General features: G+C 35.1%; 1 protein-coding gene across 17 annotated transcripts in view; it reads left to right on the top strand.

Annotated features, from left to right (window-relative positions):
• UBR5 (ubiquitin protein ligase E3 component n-recognin 5) overlaps positions 1–16,999 on the top strand; it is a 79,127-nt gene that overhangs the window by 27,877 nt on the left and 34,251 nt on the right. For 13 of the 17 annotated variants that reach the window (XM_071738101.1, XM_071738114.1, XM_071738109.1 and 10 more), the window contains 11 exons: positions 148–297; positions 2,246–2,457; positions 7,312–7,428; positions 7,508–7,618; positions 8,515–8,669; positions 10,556–10,673; positions 11,472–11,656; positions 12,326–12,435; positions 14,019–14,131; positions 16,621–16,764; positions 16,856–16,967. In XM_071738101.1, the coding sequence (XP_071594202.1) occupies positions 148–297; positions 2,246–2,457; positions 7,312–7,428; positions 7,508–7,618; positions 8,515–8,669; positions 10,556–10,673; positions 11,472–11,656; positions 12,326–12,435; positions 14,019–14,131; positions 16,621–16,764; positions 16,856–16,967 (1,527 nt within the window). The remainder of the gene's footprint in view (positions 1–147; positions 298–2,245; positions 2,458–7,311; positions 7,429–7,507; positions 7,619–8,514; positions 8,670–10,555; positions 10,674–11,471; positions 11,657–12,325; positions 12,436–14,018; positions 14,132–16,620; positions 16,765–16,855; positions 16,968–16,999) is intronic. The other 4 variants (XM_071738102.1, XM_071738111.1, XM_071738116.1 and 1 more) reach the window with 3 other exon arrangements.

Below are 16,999 nucleotides of genomic sequence, written 5' to 3'. Positions count from 1 at the left end.
AGTTTGCACTGGTGAATCTGAAGAGCAGAAAATTAATAGCTAGGTTTTGTTTTGTTTTGTTTTGAAATATTTGTTTAGTTGATGGTCTCTCTAGCCGATGTTTTAAGTAGCTGATTATTCACTTAAGACCCTTGTCTCCTCTTATAGAGGATCTTATGTCTCTTCTGGATGCTGACATACATTCTGCTCACCCAAGTGTCATTATTGATGCTGATGCTATGTTTTCAGAAGATATTAGTTACTTTGGTTATCCATCCTTTCGGCGCTCATCACTTTCCAGGCTAGGCTCATCCAGAGGTAATTTTGCACCTTTTTTTCTTTGTAATAAGTAGTTTGCTGTGGAAAAAGCTAGTGATAGTACACACTGGTGGTTTAGATTCTGATACAATGCGAAAGTAGACTGTGATATGGTGTCAAATACAGAGTAGACAAATAGACTGTTACTCACTATCAAAATTATTAATGCATTATGAATATTAGAAGGTAAGTTCTGCAAGAACCTCGCTAGTCATGTATTTAAATCTAGCTGTTAATCATTGGTGTTGCAAGGTGGTGTGAATTTTTGCATGTTAAGTTTATTTTAAACTGTAGTGTAAGTACCTACTAATACATAGATTGCATTACAAATATTTAATTTGGCTCAAAAAATGAGTAACAATTGATGACATTCAGCATTCTTAATACTTTTTTCCTTTTTTTCTTTTTTTTTTTTCTTATTTTTCTTTTCTTTCTTTCTTTCTTTCTTTCTTTTGGGTTGCTCTTTGTTCACTGTTCTTCACATTTACTAAATTGTCCCATGACAGAAATAACCTTTCTGGAATGAGGAACTTTAGATACTAAGGAGGGAGAAGAAATCTAAATTTTACTTTTTGGAAACATTTTTGTAGTTGGATAAGGAGAACTATTGGCAGCTGATAAAAAAACCTCTTGGAGCAGAGATTTAACAGATAATTCAGCAATTTCTTACCTTTTTGAAGCTGTTGTGCAGATGCCTAGAGTATTTCCAAACTGTTAATCCAACCTCTGCTGTGATTGTTTATTTGAATCAGTTCTGTTGCCTTTCATGAACATGTTTTAGTATATTAATTGCTGAACAGTTAAGTTCCTGTTACAAAATTATAACTCGGGGGTCAGCGTGATGTTTGCTAGAAAATCAGTACAGTACTTTATGAAATATATCTGTAAGACAAGCAGTCATGTTTGGCTTATGTAAAAATTTTCCCATTTGTCTAATACAGCAAAAGACCCAAGACTTGGCAAAATTTGTTTAAACTATGATATAAAGAATGTGGTCATCTCATACACGTAACTCCAGTTGATTTTTGTGAGCATAAGTGAAGTACTTGATAGGTTAAATGCATTATGTGCATGTTCAAATATTCAGCATCTGACGTGACTCCTAAATTCCTCCTTTTTTTTCCTTTCCTAAGGTTATTCTATATAAGACGTTACCACGAATTTTATAATCCTTATTTTCCATGCATAGTTGACTCTTGGAAAGTTAGTTTGATTACCTGATTTTAAAAATTTATCTGCATGAGCGAACTGCAGAGTACTGGCTTTAGACAGTTTATAGGCCAATTGGAGGGGAAGCATTTTGGTAAGGAACATTTTCCTACAAGGATCCTTTTTTAAAACTTGTCTGACTCTTGAAAAGTTTTCATTTGATATACTCAAAACAGATAAACTTCGATTTAATAAATCCAGTCCTGTGGAATGTTGGTTTAAAGAAAAGGGGTTGGATTATCAAACATGTATACAAGAGCTTTTTTTAATGCTTGCTTTCTTTAACCTTTACAAATCACTTGTTTTTTGGGGGAAATTTGTTATGAAACTCTCTAATAAATACTCTTTTTTGGTTTGCATAAAGATATCTAACAGACTGTGCAGATTTAGATTTTTTTTGTTACTACATTGATAAAACAATACTGAAAAAATGTGCATTTTGTAGTATAAAACTTTCAGTTGCTATGTTAGATGTATTTGGCCTCTTATGATGTAAGAAAAAAATGCTTTAGCGGTTGTAAAGTGCACAAAACTCTTAAGACTTTATTTCTAGCTTATTTTGTGTTTAGTAATTCTAAAGTATATGTTCTTGAAAGGGTTAATATATTGAATGTTGCATGTCAGGACTTTATTTTTAATCTGTGTGAGTAGATTTAACTGCTGTTAGTTGCATCCTGAAGGGTCTTTACTAGAGAGTGGCTTACTTTTATCCCACTGGTGTGACCCAATTGCATACCAGTTCTCCTTCTTCCCTTAGAGAGAGACTCTGAGCTGTTGCGTGAACGTGAGTCCGTTTTGCGTTTGCGTGAACGGAGGTGGCTTGATGGAGCCTCGTTTGATAATGAGAGAGGCTCTACAAGTAAGGAAGGGGAACCAAACCTGGACAAGAAGAACACACCTGTTCAAAGTCCTGTTTCTTTAGGAGAAGACTTGCAGTGGTGGCCAGATAAGGTACTGGTTTTTAATTTTTTTAATTATTTGCATGCTGTCCTGTATAGTTGTTTAGTATTTCTAAATAAATACTGGTTTTCCTTTTTCAATACCACATCCTAGTTTATGTGAGATAATGTAATGAAACATATTCTTCATTTCATGCACTTAGGAAAATTATAACTAGTTACACCCTTATAGTTGTGCTTCTCTTACTACTGTTTTAGTTTTCTTCTCCGTGTGTTTTGAAGGCACTGCTCTACACCATAATGTTAGGGGTTTTTTTCCCTATTTTTTTACTTAGGTCCTCAAAGTATTTAAGAGGCAATAGGGAAGTCATGAGACAAAGTGAACTGTCCTTCATCAAGGAAACCTTTTTTGATTAGCGTTATTACTCTCAGAGATACTTTCAATTTGAGTGCTTTTAAATAACAATGCTGAAAGTTTACATTTATTCACAGCTGTGGTTTGAGTTAACCAGTAACTTTATATGAGTATTGATTGTTCCTTCAAAATCCCTTGGGCTTTGATTTGTAACCCTAATCCATTTTCAAGGCAAGTAGTTCCCACGTTGGGCATATGAATAATAGAACATCACCTATATGTTGCTAACTAGTAATTTTCTTTAAGAATTACCTGGATGCTTAAAAAGAAAACCAACCACCAAACATCCTAAACCAAAAAACTTCACAGGAATCAAAGTGATAACCAGTGCTTATTAGGCCAGATTTTATATCCTTGGGGTGTCTGTCTAGTAGTGTCATTTCTATTTGTCCACTGTATCTGTGAGGTTCCTACTTTTCTGTGTCACACTTTATTTTTCTGTCTGTTTTTTCCTTTTAGACTAAGTATAGGCAGAGCGCTTGAAGAGGGAGGTGAATTCAGAGGCTTATTTTTACTTATGGCAGGCAGCTCAGCTTTAGCTGTTACCATCTTCATTTGGACATTCAAACTGAAAGATAAAGATAGACACAAAATAATGTTTGTCTAATAGTTGCTTTCCCAACCAGACCTTTTATGTTTAAAGTGTGATTTATTTTTTAATTTTATTTTTTTCAGCCAGTAACTTTGAATTTCTGTGTTAGTGAAAATTGGCAGCTTTTGTCCACCTTGCTATGTTGTAGTGGTAGAATGAGAGTTATCTGGCTCAGATAGAGAGATGTCAGGGCTTTTAGCATCAAAGAATAAATGTAGTTGATATGTGGAATACTAACTTATCTTTATTTCCACTGCTGTGTTTTGGTAACATTATTAAGGCTTTTATTACTATTACTGGCTTTGTTTTGTGGGTTTTTTTGGTTGCTTTCTTTTCCTTTTCCTTATTTATTTATTTATGTGCTGTTAGGTTTTTGTTCTTTTGTTGTTGGTGTTGGTTGGTTGATTTTGTTTTATTTTGGTTTCTTCATGACTTCATGAATGTTCCTCCTTTTAACCCCATTCTTCTCTCTGGCCCTGAAGCTTAGTTACTAAATTAAGTTGGGTTTTTTTGTTTGGTTGGTTTGGTGGTTTTTTTTGTTCCTGAATGGGGTTTTTGTTATATGTGAACTAAGCAGATCTTGCCCTAGGGCAATTATTAGGTTATTTTGGCTATCACTTATGGAATTAACTTGCTAATTGCATGCTTGTTCAATTTAAATATACTGAACTTCTTCCAAGATACCTGTTTACATGTGCACACATATAAACCATGGCTTCCAGTTAAATGAGGGTGTCTGACTGGAAATGCCTTTCATCTTCATCCAAAAGTAGTCAAACTTTTCATGCTCTTCTTCAGATGAGCATTCATAAGAATGTTTTCTGCATCCTTCCTGCCATAGCCCCACTCTGAAGTATTTTTCAGCAGAAAATATTCAAGGTCAGAGATTATTTAACTGAAAGGCCAGTGCAGATGTCCCTTCCATTTTGAAAATCAGAAAGCAGATCTTATAGTGTTAATGGAAAAGACAGTAAGCAAGGGGTAGAGACAAAAGTACCTGAGGAATTGCTAGGAAATAGTTTGCAAATGTTTTTCCTTTTATTTTTTTATTTTGACATTTAGCATTTGAGACAAAACTTAGTAGTCTGTAATGAGGACAGTTAACTTGCATTTGTGGGAGGTAAAGTACCAACCTTAGAGGAATAGTTAAAACTTCTGGAATGTTGTTAGTGTTCTCTAATGCTTCAGTTTTACCCACAATGAGACTAATGATGTTGAGACATGGTGCATAGGTACTGAGTTTTCTCCACCAAATATGTGAACAGAATTCAAGTCTCTGGATGAATTCTTCTGAAAGCTCAAATCTTGTTGGATTGTAGTACTATTAGTCTACACTGCCACATATCAACATTGTGCCATGTATATCAGATCCACTCTGTAGTATGGTAAGTGTAGTAAGCCACTGGCACAGGCTGCCCAGGGAGGTTGTGGAGTCTCCTTCCCTGGAGACAGTCAGAGCCCACCTGGCTGTGTTCCTGTGTGACCTGCTGTAGGTGACCCTGCTCTGGCAGGGGGGTTGGACTTGATCTTTCAAGGTCCCTTCCAACCCCTAACTTTCTATGATTCTTGTCCCCTTTTTTTCCTGCTAGATGGTAGTTTGGTGCCAGCTGAGCCTTTAGTTTGTTCAAGTAGGTATATTCTGTTTAGCTATTGAGAAATTAAGATTTTATCAGCAATCTTCCATCGTCTTCAAGAAGGTAATTTCTCTGATTTGAAGTCGGATTTTATAGTTGAACACATAAGACACCAGTTACAGAACCAGAGCTCTGATGTCTGTGCATTTTTGTGTACACACTTTGGAATGGCTTCGTGGAGACATGCGTAGCATTGGTCCCAATTTTTTGATCACAACTGTGAATATATTGGTGTGAGAGAAAAATTTTGAATGGCATGTCTCTGTTTCTTTAGTGTGGAGCTTGTGGTATAAAGCTGTTTATAAAAAGTTGTAAAACATATTAGCAAGATCAACAGTCATAGTGATAGTCTTGGAGCAAATATGAATTGCATTCCATACTTTGAGGCATTAGGCCAGATAACTTCTGAAGATTCATTTATGCTAATGAAATAGAGATGCATCTCATTAGACTACATTAGGTTCTGATGGCAGTTTTTCCTCAGAATATGCAATATTTATATGATGGCAAGTATTAATCATGACCCAGCTTAGCATTTGTGCTGCTTCTGTGCAGTGTTGGTAAATGCCCTCCAGAACCAAATAATTCTTACAATTCGACTAATTCTAGATCCTGTTACCAGGATATAAAAGGGAAACACTTGGGAATGTTCTTATCCTTTCCTGCTGTCTTTTCTGTCTCTTTCTCAAAATACTGATGAACATAAGACATTTACTGAATCCTATGTTATTCAAGGACACACTCACACCTTTTGAAATGTATACTTCTGGGCATGAAAATAGTAAAAAACCCAGTGAATCCAGATTTATGAAAGTAAGAATGTTTCTACTTGAAATGCTGTAGCTGAAAGAAAAATCTCTTAACGTAGGGCACAAATAAGTGTACCAAATAGGGGGATTTTTTTTTTTTTAGTGGTCTTGACAGGAGTTCACTTTCCCATCAGAAGGCTGAGTTGCTTAAATGTGGTATCATGTCAAGAAGAGAGACAGCTAATCAGTACAGAGAAGACTAGTTATCATCTACCTGTCTTTCAGATTTGTAGCTGTAAAAGTCCACATTTGATTTTACACTAGTTTAAGATAAGGTTTGGTGGTTTTGTTGTTTTTTTGAAGTTATACTCTCCCTTAGCTGGCAGGTACTTTTTTGAGTTGTTACAGGTAAAGAAATGTAGAAAAAACATGTTTGTCCTATAGCTGCACTAGCTGTGGAGCAGTGAATGGACAAGCTTTACAAATGTTTGTTAGTAAACAAATGTTTTGTGAAGTAACTCAGATACACAAGTCTGCAGCTAGAGGTTCATCTCTATGCAAGGAAAACCAGGAACATGGAAAAAGTGAGGTTGTAACTGTTGTGTGGTTGCTGCAACGCTGATATTTAACCAAATTGAAGAGGTTGGTAAAAACAGGTCTCTGAAATCCAGGTGTAAGTTACAGGATGAAGCAATTGAACAAAATGGTACTATCTAAATACCAGAAAGATGCCATATGAGTTTTGGTAGCATGTTAAAAAGAAGAAAAGGGTGTGTGTGGGGGACAACCTGTAATTAGAAGCTTTTGCAGCATACAAAGTCATAATGCTGCATTAATGTGACATCTAGTACTTGATCTTGTTTGCAGTTGTGTATTTACTTTCAGAAGTGAAAGACAAGAACTATTTGATGAGGAGACAGTGAATTTGATAATTGATATTTCAGATAGTTAAAAATTACCTTCATGAATATACCTAGGATCAGTGGAATTGTGTTGGTTTTTTTTCTTGTTTCAAAAAGCCAGGATTTTAAGAGGGAATTTAAAAAAAAAAAAAATTACAAATGTCAGGACATTATCCCATCTTTAATTCTGTAAGCAGTGTTGTGTTCTTAAAATATTGTCAAAGTTCTTAATAAACTGTTCAAGTTAATCACCATGCATATGTTATTGCTATATAATATATTTAACACTGTATATTTAAATATAATGTAAATATTTAAATGTAATACATATATAGAAATATATATTTAATAGGTAATAATATATTGCTATATAATAATCTCTTTAGTTGTTCCTTCATTTTGTCAGAAGCAGTAATGTGTTTTGTGTATGAGTTAGAGGGCATGCTGAGCTTGAGACAAGCTGGATGTATCTTAACTTTCAACTTCAACATTCATGGGAACTCTGAAAAAACCCCCAACATCTTAGCAGTTACAAGTTGGTTTTTTTTTCCCTATGTATGTTTTTATGTATTTATAATACTGCTGTCTTAGACTTTGTATTTCTGTATTTGTAGGATGGAACAAAGTTTATTTCTATTGGAGCTCTGTATTCTGAGCTTGTGGCTGTTAGCAGTAAAGGAGAACTCTATCAGTGGAAGTGGAGTGAATCAGAGCCTTACAGAAATGCACAGGTACTGTATATCTTTAAATTCATACCTTCAGAATTATTTATATACTTTGAATATCTAAAATATTTTCTTGTTTCCAAAGAATCCTTCGCTACATCATCCACGAGCCATGTTCTTGGGATTAACCAATGAAAAGATAGTGCTTCTTTCTGCAAATAGCATTAGAGCAACTGTTGCCACTGAAAATAACAAGGTATGAGATGTGTGCTGTTTGCAGGATTTTACAAAGCTGTTTCTCTCAGCTACTTGCAGTATATTAGAGAGAAGTTAATTCTTCATCAGTTGTAGAAAGTACTTAATTAGTTCATTCGTTCCACTTTACTCTACGCACATGTAAAAACAAAGTGGAAACTCAACTGGTATTCTGTAAAAATGCAAAAAAACCCACGAAACCCAAAATCTGGCAGATTTACAGGTAAAACAGTGAAAAGATAGCTGTTTTACTTGATTATCTGAAATACTTGAATTTTTGCTGTTACAGTAGAAACTGACAGTGGTTTAAGAATAGAGAAGCTTGTTAAAAACTAAGGGCATTGAAGCTTTCAGTGCTATAAAGTAAGCTAACTAAATCATGGAATCCTAGAATTGGCTGGGTTGGAAGGGACCTCAGAGATCATCAAGTCCAACCCTTGATCCACTACTGCTGCAGTTACCAGACCATGGCACTGAGTGCCACATCCAGTCTCTTTTTAAATATCTCCGGGGATGGAGAATCCACCACTTCCCGGGGCAGCCCATTCCAATGCTTGAAATATACTGTTCTGCCACGTTAAGCATAAACTTTAAACTGATTTGGTAAATTATATGCACTTACGCACTTGAAGTATTTTTATGACACTTTTTTTTTAACCTGTTGTGACTGGAACTGGAAATAGAGGAAAAAAAATCCTGGCAGGCTCATTTCTGGGGAAAGAAAGGGTGTCAGGGTTGGTAGGGTATAAAATTTGTGAGGGAGTAATTTGCTTTTTGTGTTGTCGTTCTTTTTTTCCTTTTAAAAGGAGTAAATACTACAATTAAGATTCAACTTTGCTTTTTCATTTCCCCACCCCTCCTCCACCTTCTTTGTTCCTTTTTTCCCTTCCTCCCTAGGTTGCTACATGGGTAGATGAAACTTTAAGCTCTGTAGCTTCTAAATTAGAACACACTGCACAGACATACTCAGAGCTTCAGGGAGAACGGATCGTTTCTTTACACTGTTGTGCTCTGTATACCTGTGCTCAACTAGAGAATAACTTGTACTGGTGGTAAGTAAATATTGTGGTTTTTATGTACAACAGTGTAGATTCATTGGATGTCTTCATGTCCCGGGCTCTCAGCTGCATTGCAAATCTACTAAACCACAGCTGTTTTGAGTCTTGTAGCTGTGTGCTTGAGCTTTGATTCCCTTTTTGAATTATGTTTATTATCTTTAATATCTAGAGCTTTGGGATCCAATTATAATATCTTTAAGGATTAATCTTATTCTTTTAGGAGATAGGTATAAATGCTGTAGTGTTCACTTATATCACTACTACTACAAAGAGAATAACCTTTGTGGCTTTCAGGCCACTTTTGGATTATAAATATGGAACAAACTTCCCCACACATGAGGTCCACATTCTTCTCTCAAGCACTGTTAGAAAAATTTGGTCAGTTACTTTATGGTCCAAATCTTAAAGAAGGGAAAATAAGATCAGATGCTCCCTCTGGAGCTTGTTGTTAAAATACATCATTTTAAAACATTGTAAAATACAAAATTTGACAAGTTGATAACTAAACCTATTTTAAAATAAAATTTTAAAAAAAACCTCCTCAAAAATAACATTCCCAAGAGAGTTCTGAAATTGATTTCTAGTTTGAATGCATTTAATATTTTTAACACATAGTCAAAATATGTTATTTTTGTCAGTGTGTCAGGAGTCATTGCAGTACTTATGCCTGAAGCTCAAATAGGTTTTAAGCATGGATGGGTTAAATATTAGATGGTGGTTTGAAAATCAGAGCACTGAAAACTGTTTTGATAAAACAGCTTTCTCATTAAATTCTAATAACTCTTTGGAAAATATTTAAGTAGAATTGCAGCTAGATTAAATACAACTGAATTTTATTCTGACTTACAGTTCCAAATCTCCAAATTATAGATCTCTGGTTCTTGGCTGTTTCACTATGTCAAAGATGACATACCTCTTTAATTACTAAGAGTAATTCCTCTTAGTGCAGAAACTAATAAGCCATAACATTGGAGATACCTAGCTATTAGAACCTGGTTTTTTTACTGCTTTTAGAATAATAAGTGCAATATATATTAAAAGGTTTAATAACAGTTATATATAATCTTTGAAAGCAATTTATTTATTAATCAACATGGCCTTTCTGGGAAAGCCTAAAAGTCAGCAGTGATGATTTGATATTAATCAGATTGACGCAGACAGAAGCCTTTGTTACTATTGATATACTTATTTACAATGATTTGTAGTTCACTGCACAGAATTTCCATTCCCAGCACTGACTGATGATTTTCATGTTTTATTTAACATGATTGAGGTTTTCAAGTGAAAACATCTAACTGTATAACCCACTGGGTAAAACATGAGGTACCAAAATAGTAAGCATGCTTCACAGTGAATGTGGGAGTTTTCAGCTGAACTGAGTGGATCCAATTGCAAAAAGAAGTGTCCTCTTTTCCCCTCTTGCAGCTTAAATCATAGAAGTCCTGGACTCAGTCAGCCATGTCTCTGGTGAGAAAATGAGGCTTTTAGAATTTAAAAAGAAATGACTGCAAAGTCTGGAAATTACGACTAGAGTTGGGAAAGCTGTCCTCAAGTTCAGAGGGGACAACCTGCAACCTGAAAGCTGTGACTGGTGCATACTGTCTGCAACAGAAGTCATGGAAATTTTGAACTGGAAGGAAAGTGATGTATCACGCTTTCTCCTTCCTCATCCTAATAAACTGAGTAGCTTAGGTGAATTAGGAAAGTGAGAGTGAATAAAGAAAAAGATGTCATTTCTACAGAGCTTTGGGATTTTGGACAAGGTGGCACAGATACTTGTGTTTGATTGTGACTACACTGAGGAGTTGGAATAAACTGTTTGAAGTTAAACACAATTTATTTAATAGCGTTTCTAAAAAATAATTCATGTTTTTCCACAGGGGTGTGGTTCCTTTTAGCCAAAGGAAGAAAATGCTAGAAAAGGCCAGAGCAAAAAATAAAAAGCCGAAGTCTAGTGCTGGTATTTCCTCTATGCCAAACATTACTGTTGGAACCCAGGCAAGTGCAGCCATCACAAATGATGTTTTTACAGTGCTATATCCTTACAACCTGCTCTTAAAAAATCCAAAACAAATTAGGTTCTATTGTCTCTGTACACAAAAGCATGTCCTGTTAGTGTTGTTACTGTTTTTTCAAGTATGATTATTGCTGTATACACGGAGGAACAAGCTGTATTCATACAAAGTAATTCTGTTTTAACTTATCTACTGATCCTGTATTGTGAGAGGAAGTATAGAAATATGTTTCTCAGTAGAGCATGTACTTTTGCAAATGATCTGGTGTTTTAAGTATCAGCACTTTGGGTTAAGTATGAGTTTGTTTTATTTATGTGATGAGAGGCTTTTGGTTTGAAGCTTTTACCAAAGAAGTTAATGGCTGGTATAGAACCATAGGATTCTTTTTGTGATTAGTGCTAGAACTAGTATGAGGCAAAACAGCTCCTTCCCAGGGAATGCATTTCTTTTGATTCCAAATCCATTCTAATAAACTCTCGGATGAATTGTTCCTATTGTGGTTGAACATCTAAATATTATATATCTTAAAGCTGCACTACTAAAGCTTTTACCTTCTGCTGTGAATTGCAGCACCCCCTCTTCTTTTTCTCAGCAAAGTGCAGAGTACATTGTGCTAACTTTTCATCATGTAATTACATAAACTGTTGTTTTGTTTTTGGGTTTTGTTTTTGGTTTTTTTTTTTTTTTTGCTACTACATTTATCACCAAGAGAATGCATGCATATATCATTTCCCTCAGTATAACGTATTGTTCTCATAGAAATAAATATTTTTGTCTGTAGGTGTGTTTAAGAAATAACCCCCTGTATCATGCTGGAGCAGTTGCTTTTTCAATCAGTGCTGGAATTCCTAAAGTGGGAGTGTTAATGGAATCTGTTTGGAACATGAACGATAGCTGTCGATTTCAGCTTCGGTCACCTGAGAGCTTGAAAAACATGGAGAAAGCTAGCAAAACTACTGAGGCAAAGTAAGTGTTGAGAACACATGTACACACAGAGCTTTTCTCTGGTAATCTCTTGAATTGCTGATTAAAAATAGGAAAGAAGGAAATTTGAAATTTTTGCCTTCTTTATAAGATTCTAGCTTTCTGCTAGAAAATGTGCAGAAAGGTGTCTCAGTTATGTGAAACTATTATAGAAATGCAAAATGTAGAAGGAACTAGCTGTTTTCAGGCCCTTCATGGCATTGGGATACCTGTTTCAGCTTCTCCATAGTTGAAAAAAATAAAAACCATTAGGTTGACAGTTGCCATTTAAATGCTTCTTAAAACAGATTTAAACAGTTTTAATAAAAGCTTGAAGTTCAGCAGTTCTAGAGTTCCAGGTTACTGTATAAAACTAATAATTCTTCCTGTCTTCAAATGAAGTGTGTGCAAGGACACACAAGGACTACTATTTTCTGTAATATTTTATCTATGTTCAGTAAATATTATAAAGCTAATCCCTGATTAAGCAGCATAGCATCATTTCCATTAGATACATAGCCTTGCCAGTTAGGATGATGGTCACAAGTATGGAGTTATTTCATTGAAGTATTACTAAAGGAACATAACTGGGACATACCAGCACTTTGTCCATTGTCACGGAAAACATTTCAGATTTTCTTTCTTCATTCTAAATAACACCTTTACTTCTAGACCTGAAAGCAAACAGGAGCCAGTGAAAACTGAGATGGGTCCTCCACCATCCCCAGCTTCCACCTGTAGTGATGCATCTTCAATAGCAAGCAGTGCATCAATGCCATATAGTAAGTAATGAGAAGATTGTAGTAACCTAAAGTATTTGTGTAGATAAGAAGGCTTCATATAAGACAGTTCTGTGAGTACCTGCATTAATTTTAGGATGGTTTTTGGGCTTTCAGTCTTAACTACAGTATATGCTAAGGCTTTTATAATAGACTAGATAATCAGTGAATTGTAAGTATTAAATTTAAATATATAAGCAGTGACTACTTGATGTAAGGTGTATCTAAGCAAGCATGAAACTTAGTTCTCAGAATCAGAAGTTACTTTCAGGAGCTGCTCAAGAGGAAGTCTAAAAATAAAGTTGTTTATGTTTAATTGCAATGTGATAGTGAGTTTCTTTACAGCCCAGAAGTTGGACTTCTTTTTCTTTTTTTTTTTTGAAAATTCTTTTAAGATAAGCTGTTCTTGCATAGCTTGCCTTGCAGGTGAATTTCAGTACATAAACTAGTACTTTGTTATCTATGACATAAAAGGTCTTAAAGCAGACATACTTTACTAACAAAGCCAATTAGAGAAGTTTTGTAGTACAGTTTGTACTTAAAATTCATTAGAATTCATGTAACTGACCTCTTAAGCTTTTTTCTTTGTTTAAACCCATGTGTTTACACAGGCTTGATTTCAGTGCCATAATTTGAAAAAATCTTATCTCTGCTCCTGTGTCTTCTAATTATTCACATACTGCAGATATAAGCATTCACCCAGAGAGTCAAATGGGCTCATTCAGTGACTGAGAATCTTGTATGCTCATATCTGCAGTTCTAGTTAATTTTACTGGTAGAATCTTTTGCTGCTGATTTCTTCTCTTTTGCAATTCTTTCAACTGTAATTTTTCACTGACTGTAACTTTGCTTGGAATTCTGAAATAGCGTTGAATTTAATTCCACAATGAGCTTATTAGAAATTCTCTGCTTCTTACTTTAAACATGCTGGTAATATTAATTGTACTCAACACTCAATTCAGGAGATTGGAAGTTTTTGCCAGTGCTGTTTTAGCCATGTTACATATTAAATTTAGATCCTGAGTGTATTACAGATACTGTTCAGATGTCTTTGCAGCAAATCTAACTGTATTGCAATTGCTATTAGCCTGAATAGCTATTTTCTGCCTCATTTGCTACTCTTCTAGATGTTCACCAATAAATCCACATGTAGTGGACAAGCAGACTTCCTGAAGGTGATCTTAAAGCATTATATCCTGTAGCAGGACTGAATAAAGGGTTCATGAACAAGCTTACAATGTCAGCTTTGTTACTTAGAGCATAAATATCTGAGCCCTGCCTAAACAATTTATTGTACTATAATTTTGCTTAAAAGTCCTTAAAATTTATTTTCTTAATAAGATAGGATTTGTTAGTGCAAATTTCATAGAAAAACATGGAAATGGGATGGTATAATGTTAAAATTTTTATTTAGGTCATTTTAAAGACAGATTCTTGTTAGCCTCTTGTTAATTTCTAGATTTGACCATTGTTAATACTTCTGGGTGAGAAAGGTTTGAGGTTTGGTGTTTACTACACGTTGCATTTTGATGCCTTCACAAAGTATTTCAAGTCTTTTTTTTTTTTTTTTTTTTTTTTTTTATCAGAGAGGCGACGGTCTACTCCTGCCCCAAAAGAGGAGGAGAAAGTTAACGAAGAACAGTGGTCTCTGAGGGAAGTTGTGTTTGTGGAAGATGTTAAGAATGTTCCTGTTGGCAAGGTTTGTCTAAAATACACTGTCCTACTATCTCTGGGGAGAGAGAGATAAATGTTTTTTTCCTTCTAGATAAGCAAAGTGGTAAAAAATAATATTTGGGGGGATACTTGAAAATGTTTCTGGCTAGCATGGTTTTTGGTGCATTTTTATTTATCCATAACACAATAATGGTAATAGAATGAATGTGTTGTGAATAGAGCATGATGAATCCTAAAAAATAACATTCTGGTACTTTAAATTGAACCATAATATGGAAAAGCAGATGTGGTTTTATCCAAAAGATTGCTTTTCATGACTCGTGCAATGGCTCCCACCTGTCCAGTGAGATGGTGAAGAGTTACACCTGTTTTAACTGACTTCTAGGTACACATCAGCATAATGTTAGGGTGAATAAATATATAGTGCCCATAAATAATTTTTAAATGTGTACAGTGGTTTAGACTGCAAAAACCTAATTATGTGGGTTTGTGGTCTTAGGATTTCATGGCTTAAGAAGTCCTGCCCTTTCAGAGTCCACCCAAATATGCCCTCATCTGGTCTTCCATGGCCTTTCTTTTACTGAATGACTTTCTGAAAAGTCACTTCTTTCTTATATTGATATGGATGGCCTCAGTGGCATGACCATCTTGTGTGAGAACATACCATTCCTAAGTATCCTGGGAGTTTGTTGTCTTTGGTGTTTCAGAAAATTGGAAAGGCTTTTAAGCACTGTTTTGAGTTGAAGTAATTGATGTTACAAAGCTTGGTGTCCAAGGAGCTACACTTAGGTTCTCTTGAAGGGCTGTCATGGAGTAAACTGCATGGTCATGAAGCCTGTGAATGTTGGAGAAAGCCCTGGTAACTTGTCAGGTGTTTTTTGACCAGAACATGTTATGCATTGCACTAAACTTACTGATAGGTAAGGTAAAAAATCACACCTTGTGTAATGATTCAGGAGTAATAAGAGTTGCTTTAACTCTCTGGTTTTTGTTTGAGTTCCATCTGAGGTTGAATCCTTCCAACAAAAAGTGTTGTCTTCCAAGTTTCAATAGAGGTCTGTCTAGATCAGAGTTGATGTTCATTAATCTTTTGACTTGATCTGATTTGTGACATTTTTGCATAGTATTCTTGCAGCCACTGGTGAGGCTCTACTATTTAGAACTAGAAAGGGTGCTGCTAGACTGATGTTTACTTGTATGGGGAACAAGTGCTGTGATTCTATCCATAATAATATTCAAAATTAAAAAATATTCAAAAATATGCATATTCGAAAATATGCTAATACTTTCATATTTGTCAATACATTATTTTGTCTAGTATGCTTGATAGGCTGCACCTAGCAAGAGATATTATGAGAAAACATGGAAATGGCTGGATTTTTATTATCTGCAGTATCGTGAAAATTCAAAAGGTGTTTTTTATTGTCAGGGACATTTTAGATGAATTTCATTACATCTAGATCTTTAATATTGCTTTGTAAGAACTTTCTGTGTAGAAACTTAAGAAATTAGGGCCTAATCAAGATCGACAATTACTTGCATGTAGTTTTGACCAAGACTGACATCTTAATTCTACTCAAAGTTAGAATATTGTCTATCCTTCCCCCTGTTCCCCTTTCCTCTTAGCTTTGTTTTCCTTTTGAAAAAATTACTGTCTCAACCAGAAACTCAAGAGGCCTTGCTGTTTTGTGATAGCATAAGAAGTTTCAGTATCAAGGAAACCTATTTTGACAATTCTGATTAGATATGCATGGCAGCAACTCTTTAGAGAGGCTTAATGTCTCAAAAATTACTCTGTCAGTGTGAGGTAGAACAGTTTCCATTTCCTTGGAGGGCAGAGGAATATCCAAAGATGCATGAAGTGTGTCTGGATAGACTTGTCTGTATCCTCCAGTCGTAAGGGACTGAGCGGAGAACTTTATTATTAAGTGTAAAGAACAGATAATAAACCTGTAAGCCAACACATCTTTAGGAATGAGAACTAAGATTCTGCAACAGAGGCTTTAAAAATTCTTACATGGGGGGGGGGAAAAAAAGAGCCTCAGTGTAGATGTTTTTTAATTAGATTATGTGGTTGTGTTTGGAACTCATTTCCATAAGAATACTGTTTTTTCCAAAAGTGAATGGACAAATTAAGAAGAGAAAGGTCTATGTAGGTTATTAAATATTAATTTGTCCTGCTAATTACAGTAGATAGAAGCTGGAAAGATACCAGGAAAAGTATCAGTAGAAGCTTCACTAGTCTGTTATTGTTTGCTCCTGTTGGACATAGGATGTTGAAATGGAGGGACCTTTGATTTGATTCAGGCTACTAAAGAAGTCATTAAGAAATCCAAGTTTTTAATATTTCAGTAATGTTAGCACAACAACAAGGCTAATGACAAAGAGGATTTTATCACTGATTATTTTAAACTTCTATGTTTTTACTTAAAGTGTGCATTATTTTGAAGCAAATCAATGTAAACAGTTTCTCTTCAAAGCTTTTGGTAAAACTGCAATGTTTTCTGCTTGTAGGTGCTAAAAGTGGATGGTGCTTACGTTGCTGTGAAATTTCCAGGAACCTCCAGTAGTGCAAACTGTCAGAGCAGTTCCAATTCAGATCCCGATCCTTCTTCTCTTCTCCAAGATTGTAGGCTACTCAGAATAGATGAACTGCAGGTATATTTTTGTGAAATATTAAAAAAACAGTGTTTTGAAGTGTTAGCACTGTGCGCTTAATAGCATCTTAAAATTTTACGTATGTTTTCAGGTTGTAAAAACTGGTGGAACTCCTAAAGTTCCTGACTGTTTTCAGAGGACACCTAAAAAACTCTGTATTCCTGAAAAAGCAGAGATCCTAGCAGTAAATGTGGATTCAAAAGGTAAGTAGGACTTAGCCTGTAAGATACTCTGT

This window comes from Heliangelus exortis, chromosome 2 (assembly GCF_036169615.1).
Source record: "Heliangelus exortis chromosome 2, bHelExo1.hap1, whole genome shotgun sequence".
NCBI lineage: Eukaryota > Metazoa > Chordata > Aves > Apodiformes > Trochilidae > Heliangelus > Heliangelus exortis.
The sequence above is the reverse complement of the archived record's forward strand: the minus strand, read 5'-3'. Positions and strand labels throughout refer to the sequence as shown.